This window comes from Anomalospiza imberbis, chromosome 25 (assembly GCF_031753505.1).
Source record: "Anomalospiza imberbis isolate Cuckoo-Finch-1a 21T00152 chromosome 25, ASM3175350v1, whole genome shotgun sequence".
Taxonomy (NCBI): domain Eukaryota; kingdom Metazoa; phylum Chordata; class Aves; order Passeriformes; family Viduidae; genus Anomalospiza; species Anomalospiza imberbis.
This window is the reverse complement of record NC_089705.1, coordinates 6,256,759-6,276,896: the sequence shown is the minus strand read 5'-3', so window position 1 is coordinate 6,276,896 and position 20,138 is coordinate 6,256,759. Positions and strand designations below refer to the sequence as shown.

The 20,138-nt window shown below is 54.9% G+C and overlaps 2 protein-coding genes across 2 annotated transcripts in view; both read right to left on the bottom strand.

Moving 5' to 3' along the window:
* Window positions 1-242: 242 nt before the first annotated feature.
* On the bottom strand, window positions 243-14,235 carry SELENON (selenoprotein N). The gene is made up of 12 exons (XM_068172904.1): window positions 14,072-14,235; window positions 9,448-9,565; window positions 8,297-8,427; window positions 7,629-7,841; window positions 6,841-6,965; window positions 6,046-6,183; window positions 5,183-5,264; window positions 4,059-4,247; window positions 2,974-3,079; window positions 2,070-2,182; window positions 1,327-1,428; window positions 243-436 (listed from the first exon to the last, which is right to left on the bottom strand). The coding sequence occupies exons 1-12, from the start codon at window positions 14,213-14,215 to the stop codon at window positions 266-268; spliced, it is 1,632 nt and encodes a 543-aa protein (XP_068029005.1). The 5' UTR covers window positions 14,216-14,235; the 3' UTR covers window positions 243-265.
* Window positions 14,236-18,070: 3,835 nt separating this feature from the next.
* The window catches only part of MAN1C1 (mannosidase alpha class 1C member 1), a 56,225-nt gene continuing 54,157 nt past the window's right edge, over window positions 18,071-20,138 (bottom strand). The window contains exon 13 of the mRNA XM_068172902.1: window positions 18,071-19,753. Within this exon, the coding sequence (XP_068029003.1) occupies window positions 19,633-19,753 (121 nt within the window). The 3' untranslated portion in view covers window positions 18,071-19,632. The remainder of the gene's footprint in view (window positions 19,754-20,138) is intronic.

The window sequence follows — 20,138 nt, the reverse complement described above, 5'->3', positions numbered from 1 at the left end:
AGGAGCTGCAAAGAAATGAGGGTGGGTGGCACACCCAGGCAGGTGCACTGGGAATGGATTCAAGTATTTTCACTCCTGTAGAAATATGCCTGAACTGAGAAGGGCAGGTTGTGTAAACTGGAACTCAGGCTCAAACCAAGATCGGGTCTGGGGCTGCCTGCAGTTCAACACCAATGTCTGGCACGGAGATGAGGAGGTTTTGCTGTAACCAAAATAGATCTCTGAAGTCTTTGGCCATCTCAGTGGGGCATTCAGGTGCCTGTTTTTAGGGCTGCAGGTATGGTTTTGCTCTGTGCAGCCCTTCCTTCAGGAACTGGAGGTAAGTTGCAGTTGAAGGGTCTTCAAAATTGGTTGAGAAACTAAAGATGCTGCTTTCAACATCTTCAGGCTTCATAGAAGTAATGTCCAGGAAATAGTTGGCATTGATGTGGTGAATCTGGCAAAGAAAACAGATGAGAGGAGACTTCTAAGGGTCAGAACAATTCCCCATCCACTGCCTTGGCCTGCAGCCAGGACAGAGGTGACAAGGCTGTAACAGCTCCTACAGAATATCTAATTCTTTCCAAGTGCTAATTCAGGAACCAGAATTCGGGTCTGAATTTCACAGTCACAGAAGAATGTGTGATCTTCCCCCAAGGGTGCTGACCCTTTGCTTAGGTTAAGAAGATGATGAAGTAATTTGGGAAAAATCGTGGAGGCTCAGCTCATGTGTGTGAGCAGGAGCTGGGGAGATGGAGCCTGGGGTGCACCTGAGCTTCCAACACCTCCTGCTGCCCCAGAGATGGGAAAGGGGGACACTGACCCATTGTCACAGCCCACAGCCTCATGGGGACAGCGAGGGGACCCTGCAGGGGTGACCAGCTGGTGTCTGGGCAGGATTAGCCCAGCCCAGCAGCTGACCCAGACAGCACCAAGCTGCCAGGTGTCAGGAACTGCTCCCCAAATCCAGGGGGAAGGGCAGTGGGGGCTGCTGGGAGCACAGCAGAGCCAGAGCGTGTGGGCTGGTGATCAGCTGATCTGCTGCGACCCATCTGGGGAGAAAAATGTGCTGGAAGGTGCTGATCAGGAGATTTTCTTCAAAGGATGGACACATAGGGCCAGGGGTGCAGGAAACAAAGCTACAGTGGCTTCCCAAACCTCAGGGACAGTGAGGAGTCACACTTGGTTCAAGTCTGTTCTGCCCCTGCCCAGAGCTGCTGCTCTTCTGTCTCTGAAGTAAAACACATTTGTTTCAGATTTCTAGGTGGAGGGACAAAGGCTCAAGGGCAGTCCCAGGTCTGGGAGACCCTGCAGAGAACACGTTCCATGGGAAGAGCCCAGCCTTACCACCGTGCCGTTGGGGAGGCAGATGATCATCTCCACAGGGAAGTTGTATTTCTCCAGGTGCAGCTTGGCCAGTTTGCTGTGGAACTCATTCTCTCTGTTGCTCTGCAGGGAGATACCCAAAACACACACTGGCACATGCCAGAAGTGGCAGAATGGCACAGGGGGAGCACACGGGACACAGGAGAGAGGGAGGGAGGGAGCAGAGGGCTGCTTTGCAGTGCAATGGTAACTGGTACCGTTCTCACAGGCTGCGTTCCCATTCCCTTTCAGGCTCCCTCTCTCATTTCAGCTGCAGATTTTGTCCCCAGACAAGAAAATCACCCCATCACAGGCACATCAACAGTGTGATCCCAGCCTTTCCCACTCTCCAGCTCTGTGACTGATCCCAGCTGACAGCACAGGCTCAGAAGTGGGGAAAGGCTCAATCAGGAGCCTCAGGGTTCAGCCAAATTTGGTTATTTGGCTGTCCCCTGGGTTGCAGGGCAGTCAGTTGGTTGATGGCACCAGAGGCTTTGGGCAGGGCTGTCTCACAGAGAAGCATCTGGTTTAGCTTTAAACCTGGCACCAGGACAGAGCCAAGGGGGTCACAGTGCCACCTCTCAGCCTGCCTCCATCTGGTGTCTGCCTGGCCCCTGCAGCGGCCGAGGACAGGGAGGGCTTGGAACAAAAATCCCCCCTGGCACGGGAGGGAGCTCCCCCTGCCCCTGGCACCCAGTGGCACCCCAGCAGAGTGTGAGCCTCACCTGCAGCTCCTCCAGCTCCTTCACCAGGGACCAGCTGCTGATGAAGCTCTCGTTCAGCAGGGCGAGGATGGGCGAACTTTCCAGGACGGTCTCCCGGAGAGTTCGCCCCGAACCTGGCACAAAGAGGCACAGGAGGCTTTGCTGTTGTTTCCTCGGGTCACTGTCACCATGCCCGATGCCACCTGCTGAGTGGCAGCTGACTCTGGCTCCCCCCAGCCCTCCCCATTGTCTTTTTGCTCCGTTGTTGGCAGCTTTCCATGGCTTTTGTTCCCTACAGGTGCTGCTGGCACAGAGGACTCAGCAGAGCAGAGCCCAAGCCAGGCACAGAAGGCCCAGCAGAAGTGAGCCATGGAAGCCACCCCGAGTGCCACTTGCTGTTCATGCCAAGCACAGCCCAGTGCTGAGGGTTTTTCAGGGCAGACAGGACTGAAGAGACCCTTCCCCTCCCACCCATCCCTCCTGCCCAACGTGGCACAGAAGCTCTCAGGCATTGAGGGGGAAGAGCTGCACATTGGGACAGCCCCAAGGCCAGGCCTGGCTCTGGCCTCTCCTGTGCAGGTGCCAGGGACAAGGCAGACAGAGCAGTGTCCCTTTTCCCTGCCAATGCTGCCTCCTCCCCAGCAGGAAAGAGGAAGGGGAAAGACCAGAGCCATGTCTCCACCTCGACAAAGGCACCTGACTCACAACCTGCCTCAGACAGAGCTGCTGCTGCCACTGGGCAGCTGAGCTCTCATCAGTAATTCCCACTCCCAGCTCTCATCAGTAATTAATTCCCCACTCCCAGCCCTCATCAGGAACTCCCCACTCCCAGCCTTTGTCTACTCAGCACCTCCAGAGCCAAAACAAGTGGCACAAGGTTTCCTGCTGGCTCCCATCCCTCCTGCCAGGCTGGGAATGTCCTCACCTCAGCAGGACTGGTCGTCCAGGGCACCCCACAGCAGGATGGAGTGCACCAGCTTCTTCTCTGCTTGTGCTCTCTCAAAGGCTTCTGTGAAGGGCAGGTAGGAGATCTGTGGGCAGAGGGACAGCGTGAGGAACAGGCACACAACAGCCCAGCTCCAACAGGCTGGGCTCTGAAGGAACCAGACCCAGGGGTGACACACACAGAGCTCAATCTGCAGCAAGTCCTGCAGATTTGAATGAGTGACATCTGTGGTGGTGTCCCCAGGGACAACTTTACCTCCTGGGGAGGCTGTGGTCCCCCTGTCCCTGGCACCTGCAGAGCCCTGACCTTACACACTGCACAGAACATCTGCACCAGGGTGGCCAGGCTGTCTGCAACCCCACCTCAGCTGCTGGGAAATCTGGCCTTGAGATATTTATTACGAAACCTCCTGAAACAGCCTGAGAACTGGCTGTGAGGGAGCTCACAGAGCCTGCTCCAATCACTCAAATGAAAGGAGCTGATATGAACATCTTGGCAGCCTGAAGGGACATTTGTAAGCTGGGGCACAAGGAGGCAGCCACTGAAACGTGTCCCTTCAGCCAAGGAAGCAGTGACAGGCAGTAGCCATCTGCTCCACAGGCTGCTGGTATGTTAAATAGCTCGGGTCACCCAGAGCTATAAATTTGTGTCTGGCTGCAGGCTGCAGAGGCACAGGCACATCATGTGTTCTCTGCTGATAAGGAAAGCTTGGTCCAGAGGCACCTGGCTGCTGTGCAAGTAAAGCCAGAGGAAAAACCATTTGTAAGCAGCACAATTACCTGCCTGCTCCAAAATCACAGCAGCAGCCACTGATAAGAGGCAGGAAGGATGAGCCTACACCCACAGTACAATCCTGGGGACACCTGACATGGAGGCTTTGCTCCGGTCTGGGCTGCTGTGAGACCCCAAACGCCCTGGGACACCCTCCCAGTGCTCAGACCCTCCCAGTGCCCTGGATGCTGCTCAGGCTGTGGCCTCTGCTGGCCCTCCAGGTCACTGGATGGCTCAGTGAGGACAATCTGCCCCAAATCAATGTGCCAAGGAGAGCCCAGCCTCTTCCTCACCTTCTTAAAAGGATACATGGCCACTTCCAGCCTGTGGGCTGCCTCCTGCCAGGGGATCTCCTGCTGCCAGGTGATCTCCTCGAACACAAACTGGATGGGCTCCCCCGAGGGGTCCCTGCTGTCCAGGACATTCCCGTTCTCGTCGTGGATCACGGTGGGGACCGAAGGCCCCGTGGATTCCAGCTCCATCTGCAGGGGAACAGGCTGGGTGGGACCCTGCACACAGCCCTCTGCCGGCTCTCCTGGGCTCCAGGAGAATACAGATACAGGAGAATTTGGATACAGGTCCAAAATAGCACTGTGCAGCTCCTCAGGAAGGTACAGCTTGATCTCCCATCTCCTAGAGCTGCACTTTACCAGTGAAATACCGGGAGAGGAACTTCATTTCCCTCAGTGTGGCTGCGCTATCTGGATTGGAAATGCAGAGATTCCATGTTCCCACCTTCCCACTGGAGATTTCTGACTGTGGGACACCAGATCCTTTCAATCATTAGGATCTGCAGGGCTCATTGGAAGCTCTTGCTCCCATCACCAGCTCAGCCCTGGGAAGCCACGAGAGGGAGCAGCAGGAAAAGCTGCTCAGGAGCTTCCCTGTGGTTTGTGTTCTGGTACAGCTGAAATGATCCTGCTAAATCTGCTTTCCCGTCTTTTGCCAATTAAAAATAAACAGGACTCTAGTTTAGGAGAACATGGACCTGTTGAATTCAGGCAGTAAGAATTCTGACTTATGTTTCCTGTCCCAAGAGCTGGGATTACTACAAAAAAGGGGAACAACCTTGTGCACTTTCTAAATCCAGACCCACAGTTTTCATACCCTGCTCTGGGCTCAGGGCCTGGATTCAGCTCCTCATCTTCCCTCCTGCCTGTCAGGCAATGTTTTAAAAAAGGAAGTCTCCAGAAGCTTAGGATTCAACCCACACTGAGGGAAAAAGGAAAATATCAGAAGAGCTGCCAACAGGGCTGCAAAGGACAGACAGAGATGAATGGGAACTCTACTGCTGTACTGAAATGATCAAGAGCCAGCTCTAAGGAATGGGGTCACAGAGGTTCCACGGCTCAGTGGCAGCACAAAAACCCCTGAGGAGAAGCTGCACACGTGTGGAGCACTGGGAGAGGGCACAGACCTGAGGCAGGTATCCAATGTCCACTTCCATGTTGCTGCTCTCGCTTGCCCCGTACAGCCACTCCATGTCCACGTTCAGGGACCTGCACGGGGAACCCACGAGTCACCCAGGGCTAAAGCTGTGCATGGAGAACCCCAAACAAATGGGAACATCCTCTTGCAGGGTCAGCACTGGACCCAGAGCCTCTGGAGATCTCTGCAGCAGCCCAGGAACACCAGATCCCTGCTGGACCAGGGCCCAGGCACCCACTCAGCACTCTGGAAAACACACTCAACACCTCTGAGCTCTGTCAAATGACAGGAGAGAGAGATGTCTTTGCTCCCTCTTCTTTCCCAGCACTTCACTTGCACATTCTGATCCTGCTGAACTTTTAAAAGTGCTTTTTTGGAAGCAAAAGGCTGCTGGCAGAGCCCAAAGTGTCGGCTGGCTGTAAGAAATGTGCTGACAGAGCCACTGGGGTTGAGTCGCCAGGGTAACGTTGTAATAGAATTTTCACTCTTGTCATGGGCAGAGATTTGAAGCTTCTTCCCCCCGAAACACTTCCAGCTCCTTGCCAGAGAGCAGGAACGAGCTGGTGCAAAGCTCTGCACACAAAACCTTAACCTGTGAGACTCCAAGCAAAAAATCTGTTGGAAGAGGAGCACCAGGCCTTGCTGAACTTCAGTGCTTGCAGCCAGGCACTGGGACTGCCAGTCCTGCCACACCCTGCCTGTCCCTCCCATGCTCCCAGTACCAAGGGGCTGTTACTGGGGAGTGAATCAGGCCCTGGATGCATCAGAGATCCTCAGTGATGTAGAAATGCATTTACAGGCAGAGCTCAAATCACTGAGGTTTTCCAAGAAATGAGAGGGAAACAGCTGTACCTGTTGTTAGGAACAAAGAGCCTGAAGTCCCGGATGTGGGAAGAGTCCTTGGACAGGACAATGTAACCTGTGAACTGCCCCGGGGAAAACCAGAAGGGGAAGTTTGGTGGCTCATTCAGCTGGAATTCGGCGTGGATCCTGAAAGGAGAGAGGAGCCATCAGCTGGGATCCTGCACTGCAGGTGACAGCAGGGAAAAGCTGTCTCCAGCACCCAAAATTATGAACCTAAACTGGGCAAGAGTGGTGGAGCTTAAAAAGCATTTCATGTCACACAGTGAAGAGGGTGAAAGACTGGAACAGATGCCCTGGGTCAGGAGCATCTCCAGTATCCACGCCCTCTGGAACTGGGCAGCCAGGAAGGATGAAATACTTTATCATTCCTTGAAACACAGGGACAGAACAAGACCCCTTTAGCCCCACCTCCAGCTTGATCAGACACATCAAAGCTGTGTGTAACACTCCCAAGTAAAACAATTCTGTGGCCTCTCCCCCTTGGAAAGACACCCTGATAAACCTAAATCTAACAACATTCTTGCTAGCCAGATTCTCCCCTTTCAGCCAGGGGTAGTCCAAGGGTGATGCCCTGCATGAGGGCACAGTGACACTGGCAGCACAGGTGACCTTTGGCTTGCACCCCCCTCCTCCCCTCCCAGCCACACCACCCCTGGCGTCCCTTGGGAACGCGCTGCACGTGCCATGACTGCTGTGCTCTCTGCCAGGGGCTCCCAGCAGCCTCCTGCCCTGCCCTGGGACAGGGGACAGGCTCAGGGGTGTCCCCCAGCCCCTGGGGCTCACCGGAATGCTATGGTGTAGTAGAAGCTGCTGCTGGCCTGGATGCAGGCCACGGCTCCCTGCGGGGCAAAGCGCGTCTTGACGAAGGGCCGCGGGTGGAACATGCTCAGCAGCTTGTGGATGATCACCTGCAGAGGGAATTGGATGAGCAGCAATGAGAACTGTTCCTCCACACAGCTCCAAAGCAACACCCACCTGAGCAGGAAGGCCAGAGAGTGGCTGTGATTTAACACCCAGCTCAGGGACCGACCTAATCACACACCAAGGAGACAAAGCAAGGCACTGCTGTCACAAATAAATCCATCTTCCATGGCTCCTGTGCCATTCCCATGGTCTGCAGCTTTCCATCAGCCCAGGCAGAACAGCAAACTGATCTGCAAGGCTGCCTCCATCAATGCTTCAGCCTTTGAAGGGGTGGGAGTGCAGCCACTGCTCCCAGCAGCACCTGCCTGCACCCAGGGGAGGGGATGCACAGCCAGGCTTTACCTGCTGAGCACACACAGAGTCCCACTTGGCACCTAAAGGCTCATGTGGCCACTGTTCCACCAGGAATGAGCACAGGTCCTTTCTGAATAAGCCTCTCCGGGAAAAACTATCCTCAAATCCCACACAATCAACAAACAAGATGAAGTTACTCGAGTCAGCCTCATCTGGCTGTCACAGACACACAGAGCTTTTGCCTGCTCTCAGTTTTGCCTCCAGTTTAGGTGCTCCTGGCTATACACAACAGAATTCCTGCTTCCTTAGAAAATCCAGGGATGCACATATAAAATCTGAGTTTCATATCTCACCTCTTTGCCCTTGGGAGGTGGAGGGTAAAACCTGTTATTGGAGAGATAGCCAGTGAAGATGTTCAGTTCACTGGGAATTATCCACCACGGATCCCCAGGATCCAGATTATCCTTTGGAGGAAGAAAGGCTTTAAACTGCCTGGCAAGCAGGACACTCATAGGGGCTGCTGGGGCCGTCCAGTTCCTGAGCCCAGACAGAGCCACGTGAGAAATCTGTGAACAAAAGATGCTGTCAGAGCCCACAGTGGAGCCTCCCAATGTGCAGTGATGTCATGCATGCAGGGAGGCTTTGGAAAAGGGGGAAAAGATTTGTATCACATCCCAAATTCTTCTTACCCCACCAAACAGTTCTGTCAGCCTTCAAGAATGTGAGTAACAGAGCACAGGGGAACATGCCACCTAACACCAGTGCTGCTGCACTCAGCTGAGGCAGAGCCAGCTCTAGTTCCTGCTCCCAGCTTCCCAGGAAGGGTGTTCTAACTGGGGCAGGGTGCTGCTGAGTGTGCTGAAACCCTGAAAAGCTGAGGGGGGCAGTGGGGTCCCTGTCGCAGCAAATCCCACGGGATTCAGCAGGAGCCTGTCCCCTCCCAACAGGCTGGAATTCCTGGTGCTGTTCCCAGCCCACCAGACGTGTTTATCCCAGAATCTGTGGCCTGCAGGACACTTACTCCCAAGAAACCATCCTTGCTCTTCGTCATTGTTTCCATGAGCAAGGGCTGGAATTTGGCCACGATGGACAAAGTCTCCCCTTCTGGATCCGGCGTCTCCTCCTCTTCGGATTCTGAGACTGGAGCAACCCCTAGACAAGAGGACAGGAATTCAAGCAGCTGTTTGCCCTCCCTCCCCTTTTAAGCAATTGTGAAGTGATTACATGTTTATCCTGGCAAATCCAGGCGCACTGGGAGTTTCCCAGCTGTCCCCACACAGCAGAACTCAGACCCATCCCCAGACCAGCTTTGGCTGCATGAACTGAAGAGGAAGGGGACCAACTCAATGGCTTAAAAGTGGGACAGGGTGGGTTTAGGTTGGATATTGGGAAAAACTTTGTGAGGGTGAGCAGGCCCTGGCACAGGGTGCCCAGAGCAGCTGTGGCTGCCCCTGGATCCCTGGAAGTGTCCAGGGCCAGGTTGGACTGGGCTTGGAGCAGCCTGGGACATTGGAAGGTGTCCCTGCCATGGTAGGGGTGGCACTGGAGGGGCTTTAAGGTCCCTTCCAACCCAAACCATTCCATGATTCCCTGTTTCCCTGGCTGCAAAGCCCAGGCAGACTCACAGCCCCTCGGAGAGATCCCAGCACGTGCTGGAGCCAGTCCAGGAGAGCACAGCAAAGCCTGTCTGTGTCCCCAGTGTCCATTGTCATCCCCACACTCCTCCCTGCCTGGCACCAGCAGAGCCACTTGCTCTGAGCTGACACAACCTCCAGAGATGATCTCCCACAGCTGCCATCCAGGAGAGCTGCCCCAGCTGAATGGAACCCTGTGACTCCCTGATGCTTTTGGCCTGGCCTGGCCTGAGCAGGATTTGTTGCATTCACCCATCCCAAATCCCCTTTAAGCTCCAGACACAGTAACTTATGTACTTTGCTAGTCCAGCAATGGGATCCTCCACCTTGTAAAAACTGCACTTTGTAAAAGTGATGTCTGGTGCTTAAGCCTTTTCAACAACATGGAAAGCTTCACAGCCTCAGTTCATGTAAATAAGAGCCAAACCAGCAACCAGAAAACAATAAAGTGAATAAACTATTCAGTGAATTCAAGCTGTGGGGCTCATTATGTCTGGCTCTGTGCAGGGAGGGCTCTGGAAGGCAGACAGGAACCCACCTGTGAGCTTCTCAGCGATGGGTTTGAACTCCTCTGGGCTCAGGTACAGGTCCTTGTTGGTGTCCAGGGAGGAGAAGAGGAACAGCCCCTCATTCCCCAAGGACTTCAGAGCCAGCTCCTGGTTTGGGAAGAAGAGGCAAGAGAGATTTCATTGGAACCCCCTGCAGAAGTCCTCTCTGGCCCCTCTGGAGTTAATCCCGCTCTTCCCAGCACATCCAGGGGAAAGATTAACGCCCCTTGGCAGGATTTGGTGCTATTTGCAATGTGTCCAGGAACTGCTGGCACGAGGATATTGAACCTGCATCTGCTTGAGTAATTCCAACTGAGCCATTTGCTCACGTTCAGTGTCTTTTGTCAGAAAAATTCCCCACTTTTTCCAGCTTGTTACTACTAAAGCTGCAGCTATTGGGAGCACCTGGAGGTGGTGATTGCTGGGATAAGCTGATGTGCAGTCAAAGGCAGTCAAACATGTCAGTACCACATTCCAGAAGCACAGAGGGAGTGAGCTGAGCCCTTGGAATTAGAAACTTCCATTCGTGGTGGGATCCACTCCAGTGGTGGGATCCACTCCACTGCCCTGCCCCGGTCAGTACCCCTCCAAATCTCCAGCCTTGGAACTGCACGGAATATTTAGGCTCCCTGCTCCCTCAGCCATCCATCAGGGAGTCACAGAACCCACAGCCTTCTCCAGAAACTTCCACAGGATCCCAGCTTCTCTGTGCCTCAGTTTCTCCCTCTGCACAGCCCCCACAGGGCTCACCAAGGTGATATTTCCCTTGGAGCAGCCCCAGAAGGGCTCTGGATGCTTCCAGACATTTCCACTCCGCAGTCTGAAGGGAAAGGGACAACTTGGAGGCAGAGCAAGAGCTCCAGGTTGGTGTGAGAGGAGGGAGAGACACAGAGCAGGTGAGACAAAGCCCTCGGTGCCAGCCAACCCTTGGCACATGCCCCAGGATCCAGCAGCTTGCCCTGCCACCCCCGGAAAAGCCTGGAGCTGGGAGCACAAACACTCTGCATTCTGCTGTTTACCCGTGCCTGCTCTCCATTGCCTGCAGCACCACCACCATCCCCAGAGCTCCTGAACCAGTTTATTTTCCATCTGTTGCCTGCCAGCCTGAAGCAGCACTAATGCAGCCTGGAAGGCTTTGCTCCCATCAACTGCAGCTACAAAAGCACTTAAGAGCCTTCCAGGGCAGTTCCAGGGCTGAGACTGAAATAAACTGGAACTCAAAATGAAGATCTGAATGAGGACATGGCCAAGGACATGAAAAAATGAAGGGAGATGGTTTTTTGTGCACAATGCACTGTGGACCGTCCACAGTTAACCTGCTTTGATTCCCTGAATGAATGGGGATGAGCATCCTGGGCTCTGGAAACAGGTAACAGTTCTGCCGAGCACCTGGCTGCAGGTGCTGACACATCTCCCAGGGTCACACAAGGCTCGTGCCAGGCTCCAGGACCTCTCCAGCTCCAGATCTCACCTGTGCTGGGAACACGGGTCATGGACTGGGATCACTGCTGGGCTGGGAGCCAGCTCCAGGACCTCTCCAGCTCCAGATCTCACCTGTGCTGGGAACACGGGTCATGGACTGGGATCACTGCTGGGCTGGGAGCCAGCTCAGGGCCCTGGGCAGGGAGCAGGAGCCTCCCCTGGGCAGGGCAGGCTGAGCTCTGAGGGGATGCTCGGCTGCCTCTGCTCTCCTCAGCACAGCACAGCTCTTCTGCTGATGGATCTTTTAGAGCCTCTCCTCGTTTTGCACTCCACAGGCACAGACCCTGAGGGATGGGGTTGGAATTTGCATTGCTGGACCGTGGGGGAAAAGTCATTTTTCCCCTCAGGAAATGGGGCTGGAGGCAGGAGGAGAGCCAGCTGTGCCCCACGGGGACACGGGAACACCTCCAGGACAGCAGGACGTGAGGTGGGATCACAGGTGCTGGACACCAGCATCCCAAAGGCCGTGTCCAGACAGAGCCACGGCCACGTCCCTCAGCTGCACTGGCCACGGGGTGAGCAGCGAGCACCCATCAGTGGGACCCAGGAGGAGCCACCCAGCTGGAGATGAGGCCCAGGCCCCGAGGAACAAAGGCTCCCGTGGAGAACACTCCAGTCCTGCTGCACTCGGACACCAGGGACGACAAAAACGATGTCTAAATGCAGAGAGACGTCAGGGCTTGGCCTTTTGCTTTCTGGTAACGCTCACATTAAAGAAAGCTCCCAGAAGTTGTTGGGTATTTTTCCTTTCTCTTTTTAGTCTGGGGTTATAAGGAAGACAACTTCCCTGTTTGTGCCAGAGGGGTGAGGCTGAGCTGAGGTGTTTTTGTAGAGGAACAGAGCTGCGGCTCCCACAAAGAGCTCTCCTCTCCCACCTGCTTGTGGGTGGTTCAGCTAAATAAACATTTCCATAGGAAGAGACAAGACATATGTTTGAAGCAAGAGGAAGAAAAAAATAAAAACCTTGGGCTGTTTATACTTTGTTCTCCTCTCCAGCAGCACCCAGTGACAACTGTCTGCCTGTCCTCCAGAAAAAACAAACCTCCAGCAGACCTGCCAGGCTGTGAGAATGTCCTCACCCTCCTGTCCTTGTTGAAAAAATTCTTCTAATTAACTTGTTTAAACCATTTGTCACTTTTTGCAATGCAAGAAGAGATAAAGAAAAGAGGCATCCTTTAAAAATATCCTTTAAAAACACTTCTCTCTCTACTAGACGAGTATCAAGAAGGAGAAATCTGTTCTTTTCCCAGAACCTCCTCAGATGCTCAGGGCTGGAGCACAGAGCCCATAAAGGAGATCCCCAAAGCTCCGGCAGCCACTGGAATGACACGGACTACAATCAAAAAGAGTCAATCAGCCTCATTCAAAACAAAACCCGAACACAAACCCCAGGGAAAAACGGGGCTTTTCAACTCATCCCTTCCTTTGCTGCTTCTCAGTGACCTCTGGAGGCTGCGGCAGAGGAGCTGTGAGATGGAGAGCCCAGAGCAGGGCCAGGGGCTGCACCCGGGGGGCAGCTGGTCACTGCTGGTCACTGGTGGCCACCACAGCCCTGCAGAGCCTTAGCCTGGCAGTGGCCACCTCAAGCCCATGTCCACTGGAGTGTGGTACCACAGCTCAGCGGTCACCTCAGCCCAGTGATCACCTCAGCCCAGTGACCACCTCAGCCCAGTGACCACCTCAGCCCCCACTGATGCCTGGTGGCCACCTCAGCCTGGCCACAGCCAACTCAACCCCAGCAACCACCGATGCCTGGCAGTCGCCCCAACACCAGCAATGCCTTAACCCCCACGGCCACTGATGCCTGGTGGCCATCCCAAGCCTGACGGTCACTTCAGCCTGGCTATGGCCACCTCAGCCCCATTAGCCACAATACCTATACTCCTCTTAGTCCAGCGGTGGCCACCCCAACCGCCCTGGCAATGGATGACTGGTGGCCACCCCAGCCTGGCTACGGCCCCCTCAGCCCCAGCAATGCCTGGTGGCCACCCCAGCCTGGCTATGGCCACCTCAGCCCCCATCGATACCTGGTGGCCACCCCAGCCTGGCTATGGCCACCCCAGCCCCGTCAATACCTGGTGGCCACCCCAGCCTGGCTATGGCCCCCTCAGCCCCGTCAATACCTGGTGGCCACCCCAGCCTGGCTATGGCCACCTCAGCTCCCATCAATGTCTGGTGGCCACCCCAGCCTGGCTATGGCCCCCTCAGCCCCATCGATACCTGGTGGTCGCTTCAGCCTGGTTATGGCCCCCTCAGCTCCCATCAATGTCTGGTGGCCACCCCAGCCTGGCTATGGCCACCTCAGCTCCCATCAATGTCTGGTGGCCACCCCAGCCTGGCTATGGCCCCCTCAGCCCCATCGATACCTGGTGGTCGCTTCAGCCTGGTTATGGCCCCCTCAGCTCCCATCAATGTCTGGTGGCCACCCCAGCCTGGCTATGGCCACCTCAGCTCCCATCAATGTCTGGTGGCCACCCCAGCCTGGCTATGGCCACCCCAGCCCCATTGATACCTGGTGGCCACCCCAGCCTGGCTATAGCCCCCTCATCCCCCATCAATGTCTGGTGGCCACCCCAGCCTGGCTATAGCCCACTCATCCCCCATCAATGTCTGGTGGCCACCCCAGCCTGGCTATAGCCCCCTCATCCCCCATCAATGTCTGGTGGCCACCCCAGCCTGGCTGTGGCCCCCTCAGCCCCATCGATGCCGGGTGGTCACTTCAGCCCGGCCAGGGCTCCCTCAGCCCCGCTGCCCGCCGGTTCCTGGTGGCCCCTCAGCCCGGCCAGGGCTCCCTCAGCCCCGCTGCCCGCCGGTTCCTGGTGGCCCCTCAGCCCGGCCAGGGCTCCCTCAGCCCCGCTGCCCGCCGGTTCCTGGTGGCCCCTCAGCCCGGCCAGGGCTCCCTCAGCCCCGCTGCCCGCCGGTTCCTGGTGGCCCCTCAGCCCGGCCAAGGCTCCCTCAGCCCCGCTGCTCGCCGGTTCCTGGTGGCCCCTCAGCCCGGCCAGGGCTCCCTCAGCCCCGCTGCCCGCCCGGTGCCGCCGCCTCCCCTCAGGCCGCCGGGCCCGCCATTCCCCCTCCCTCCGCCCGGCCCCGCGGGCCCGCCCTGCCCGCTGCCCGCTGCCCGCTGCCCGGTACCTGCTGCCGCGCCGCCTCCGCGTCCCGGTAGTACTTGAGGGCCACCAGCGCGGCGAGCAGGGCCAGGGCCAGCGCCAGGCGCGGAGGGGCCGGCCCGGGCCCCGGCCCCGCCATCGCGCCGGGCCCGCGCCGCGGAGCCGCCATGGCCGCCGGGCCGGGGGAGGCGTCAGGCGGGCGAGGAGGGGCCGCGGGCCCCGGCCGCGCAAAAAAAAACCCTTTTCGGTGTTAAATCACCGCCAGAGGAAGCACCTTTGCAGTGGTAAATCACCGGCACTCGCCCCGGGAAAAATGTATTTTAGTGTTAAACGACCGTCGGTCCGTCAGGGGAAGTATTGTTTTGAGTGACCGGCACCCGCTAAGGAAAAGGTCGGTTTTAGTGTTAAATGCCCGTCGGCCGGTTAGGGAAAAGCTCTTTTTTAGTGTTAAATGGGCGGTGCTTGTCAGGGTAAAGCCACGTTTTAATGTTAAACGAGCGGCAGTCGTTCAGGAAAAAGCGCTTTTTGGGCTGAAGCGTCTCTGCTGTGAGGGCTCTTGGAGGGATGAACCCGCTCCTCCTCTGGTCTCCAAGGACTTTGCCTTTATTATCCTTGGGAGAGGGGTGCGTGTCCATCCCCACATTCCCACAGTGGCATTTTGTCCTCAATTCAGCTTTTCCCAGAAAGAACAGTCCCGTGAAGGTGTCCTGCACTTCCCAAACCAGCCGTATCCTGCACTTCTACCCGGCTGTAGCCGACCAAAATGGGCATTTTTTAACAAAACCGCTGTCGGTGGGTTCACTTGCAGTGATTCCCCTGAGGCTTGAGCCCTCGGGATGGGAATTAGGGGATGGGAGTGATTTGGCAGCCCTGGGGTGCTGGTGCTCAGCCTCCTTTCTCCAGCATCATCGCCACGTTTTGGGTCATTTTTACCACCATGCCACATTTTGGGTCATTTCCACCCCAAGCTTTTTTCAGCCTCCCATGTGTTCAGTGTCCCTCCACGGCCGCCCACTGCTGTCACATTGTCTCTCAGCGGTGGCTGGGCCAAGACACACAAATTTATTCATTTTTAGCCCTCCCCACTCCTCATCCTCCTGCTCCTCCGTGCTTCCAGTCGCTGCTCCGGTCCCCCCATTGCCGGGGAAGATTTCTGCTGCAGGGCCAGCACCGAGCGTTTGATCTCTCCCAGGGTAGCAGGAAGCGTCAGCGTTTAATCCTTTGAAGCTCTGCTGGATCCTAAGCCTGCCTAATCGTTTTTGTTTTAGGTTTAAAGAACTCTCGAGACGGAGATGAGCGAGAGCATGACCAAGCCATTAAGGGAGGAGGAGGGAAGATGAGGATGGGACCAGGCAGGGGAGCCCAGCAGTGGAACCCAGGGGGATATTTGTGATTCACGCCAGGGTTGTTGCACTGAGGGAGGAAGAAGAAAGTTCCTTCCGCAGCGCAGCAGAAACCTTCCCTGGAACTCTGCTCCACGAAGAACCCGTTCATGGCTTTGGGGTTAGCAGAGCATGGAAATGACTCTGGGAGCAGGGACAGGTCTGGGAGTTCAGCAGGGATGAGCTCAGCACCTGGAGCAGATGTGCTGTAAAACCTGCCAGGCTCGTTGGGCTGGGCAGCGAGGGGGGCAGAGCTGCTGCTTCCCTGGAATAACCCAGCACAGAGCGTAACGGGATGGGATGGGTTTGGGACAGGATAAAGGTCCTGCTTTGTCTGGGAAATGAGCAGGAGGGGACCTGGCAGGGTGGTGGCAGAGCTGGGGTGATTCTGTTTGGATGATGAGAGGCACAAGGGCTCATTTTACACCTGAACCATTTCCAGTGTCATCAGCCACCTCATAAAGATGAGAAATGGGGGAATTATTTGATGGGAAAGAGAATGAAAGACAAAAGGTGAAATAATTCAGGGTGGCTGCTGCTCCTTGAAAGAGAACAAACCCAGCCTGGCTCTCCACTGCTGGGTCCTGGGATTACAGCACTCAGGAAGAATGTTAAATATCCACACATCTGCTGTGGGGCCCACCCAGGCACACCTGGATCAAAGGGAATCCTAAAAATAATAACAGGGAAGATTTCCACCCAGCAGGAAAAAGTATCCCAGATTTCCCCTTGGTCAGAAGGGAGAAAGTTGGGCTGAAAATAAGGAAAATGGTGAGGGGTTGGCAGCAGCAGGGGTGAAAAACTTGGAGGAACAAGAATCCTGGTCTGGTTTGAAGCAACAAGAAAACCAGAGGTGGTAAAGCTCCACAGCTGTGGAAATCAGAGTTCATCCCAGAAAAAGCACGGCCAGCAAAGGAAATGGAGTTTGAGGCATTTCAAAGCAAACCCTTCAGCTGCAGAGCAGGAGCCAGTTCCTGTGTCTTGCATTCCCAACTCCTCCTTGGCCTTTCCTTCTCAGGAGGATGCAACCCTAACCCAAACCCTTCACAAAGCAGGAGTTTTATGGGGAGAGTTCCTGACTCCAGCACAATCCCTGCAGGGAACGAAGGCAGAGCCAAAGCCCCGGACGTGCTCAGGAGGAGCTGCTGGGACCCTGCTGGCCCTGGGAGCCAGGGCTTGTGCATCACATCAAAACCCACCTGGAAAAACACCCTGCCTGCCAGGCTTTTGGATCCAATAACCAATTCTGCTGAAAGCCTTCCCAGGGGATTTAATAATGCTGTAAAAATGAAGTGTGGGTCACAAAGAGGTGCATTCGTTTTCTGGGTGGTTTTGTCTTATCTCTGTGCAGCCCGTGGTTGTGCAGGTGATAGGGAAGAGTTTTCACCTGCACCATTGATGAAACTTTCTGTTATCAGAACTTAATTTACAGGAAATTCCTTCTGATATAAAGGAGGGCCACAAGCTCTGATGGTGAAAATTAAGATGGCAATGACAGCTTCTGAACTAGGAGTGGAATGTTCCAGGGGAAATGGGCAATAACCCAGGCTGGTGGTGTTGCCTGATGACTCCAGGCAGGAAAAAAAGACCAAAAAACAACAGAATTCCCACATACCTGAGACTGGAAGGCAGAAAAGCCGCTGAAGGACACACATCTCCCCAGATCCTTTCCATGGGGCATTGACAGCCAAGCCTCTGGTTCAGTGTAACTCCATTTTCTCACCTGCTCCAAGTCTGGAAACCAAGGGCTTCCCTCTGGGCAGGAAAACCCCACCTGGCAGGAGGAATCTGGGGTGGGATCCAGCCCCTGCTCCCCCAGGCAGGGCTCCCAGGGTGCAGGAGCATCAGCCAAGGCTCGGGGAAGGGAGGAGCAGAAGCATTTCAAGGCAGCAGCAGGACAAACATTCCTGTCACCTGCATTGCTGTGGGAGAGAAAAATCCCTGGTGTGGATCAAGGCCAGTGCTTGGAACAAAGCTGATCCTGGGAGTAAATCCTAACTCCTGCTAAACACGGCCAGGCTGAGCTCGATGCCTGTGATTAATCCCTGGGGATTTCAGGGCATCTCTGGGAGCCCAGGCAGAGGAATCTGCAGAGTTGCCTTGGCACCACTGGAAATGTTTGAGCTTGCAACCAAAAGCTTCTGCTGTGCCTGGCGTGGGGCTCCTGGGAGCAGAGTTACGGGTGAGCTCTGCCTCCTCAGGGCAGCTCAAACACCTCCTGGCTTGTGGTGTGGCCACCGAGCCGCAGGAAGCTTCCTCTGGGAGGAGTGGGCTGCTCCCACTCACTCGAGTGAAATGGAAACCAACCATGGATCTGTTCCTGAAGGAAACCAGCACCACACTGCTTGTTTTGGGGGTTTAAATTCTGCCAGGCAAAGTGTTCCATGTCACTCCAAGAGCAGGTCATTCTTATTTAAGAAATTCCCTTAATCCATTATCAAAATCCTTTGAGCTCCAAGAGCTTCCCGACCCCCAAATCTCCCGGATAACACAGCTCACTCCCAAGATGTTTATTTACCAATACCCATTCCTCTAGGCCAGGCTTAGCAGGCAGCAGCTTTATCCCTGGGATAATGCTAAGTCCCCATCTGACAATCTTATTTCTCTCGGGGAATTACAAAGGCAGGAATTTAGAAACAACATTTTCTGTCTTCACAACTTGCTCAAATCAACTTTATTTTCTCCCAAGTTGCTGAATGAACCAATTGTCACGAGGATGTCACAAGAATGAACAAAAATGTTCCATCCCCCAGGGCCACAGAGCTTTGCAGTGATCAGAGGGAATGCTGATCCCAGATCCAGCAGTTTAAGAGAGCTGGGAATTGCTGTCAAACACTGCCTAGACTCCCCTAGAAATCAACTTCTACTGCATGAAACTCTTTAAATCCACCAGTATTGTCTCATTCTGAGCATGGAGTGACTGGTCTTTTACAGGATCAACCCCAACAGGCTTTTTATTTTACAAGACTTTTATTCTTTTTCACAGATCTGACTATTACAGCAGTAAAATTATTACAAGTGACTCGTAACATTTAGCTCCAAATAAAAGTAGAAAAACACAAAAAAAAAAAAAAAGGAAAGTTAAATGAGATGTGATGGGTGATAAATGTGTTTTAAGAGCACAGAAAAAAGTATATAAAAATACATCAGGAGCAAGGATTTTGCAGCCAAGTTTTGGTTTAGTTACAGTTGTGACACCACAGTCACAGAATGGCTGAGGCTGGAGGGGACCTCTGGGGGGCCCCTGTCCCAGTCCCTGCTCAGGCAGGGCCACCTGGGCCCCAGGGCTGTGCCACCTGTCCCTCTGGAGAGGTCCAGGCGTGCTCTGCTGCAGCCCAGGGTGGAGCTTTGCCCCCTCCCTCCTGCCCTCAGGATCCTGAACTCACCATCCATGGCCACTGCAGCCTTGGATCTCGTTCTGGGCTCAGCAGAGCCCCTCTGTTGGCTCCTGTGTCCCTTGGAGGAGGAATTCATCACCAATCCACTCCAGGAGCCTCCTGGATCGCTCCTGTCCTGCTGAGTTACCCCTCCAGCAGGGATCGGGGTGGTTCAGGTGCCCCCCTGAAATCTGCAAATTCCTACCTGAGGCTGCTCCTGTGGAGGGTCTCATCCTCTTATTTTCCCACTAAAACATCACCTTTCCCTGTCCTCCCTTCACTCCTGAGCTCTCAGCTGGTTCCTCAGCCATCCCCAAGAATTCCAGCTGCTCTCCCACACCAAGGACAACTCCCCTTCCGTGTTCTCCTGAAGAGCCCCCAAAGCCCAGCACCAGAAAGCCCAGAGCACTGAGAACTGTTCACTGGAAAGGTGATAAATCCAAGAGCAGATAAAAGGCAGAAAGGAACCAGAGAAAGGAAAGGAGGATGTGTGGGTTTGTGTGTGTGTAAAGTCTATTTTATGGCAAACTTCCAGTCCTTTGGCCACTATAAAGCAAAATCAGTGGATTTCATATAAATTCTCTGTATAAAGGAATGTCTATGAACTGTGTACAGTATGGCCCAGAATAAACATCTCATCATCAGCCTAATAGAGCTCCTCACAGAGGAAAAGAAGGTGCTTAGTCATGGTTCATCTTCCCAAGAAAATACTGTCCGGAATTGGACTAGTGCCCCAAAATACCATTTCAGGAACAACAGGAATTCCTTCAATGGAAAGGAAAAGCAGAGTCTGCCCAGGCTGGGGGAGCAGGAGCTGGGCGGGGGCCTCAGGGCTGCCCTGCTGCTTTAAAGTCCGTGTGGTTGATGGGCAGGGGATGAGCCTCGGTGTTGAACACCCAGTCCTCCAGGGACAGCACGTCATCTTCACAGAACAGAAGATAGAGGTACCTGCAGCACAGGACAGGGACACAGGGTCAGAGGAGCTCAGCAGGGACTCCAGGCAGGCACAGGCAGCAGGATGTGACAACATTCCCACCTCCCTGGAAAATCCCCACCCTTCCCACCTAACCCAGCTCTGGATCGCAGCAGAGCCCTTCAAACCCAGCCCCTGAGCAGGAGCCTCCAGGGAGCCAAGGGCAGCAGAGGTTCTGCCGCAGGAAACTCCCAAAGATTGGCAGCCTCGCCCAGTTTCCCCCACAGAATGGGTGGACTTGGAAAGATCCTGAAAGCTCCTCTGGTTCCAGCCCCCTGCCCTGGGCAGGGACACCTCCCCCTGGAAGAGAAGACTTCCCCATTGTCATCTGAGGCTCATGAAGCAGCTGCTGCAGGAGCT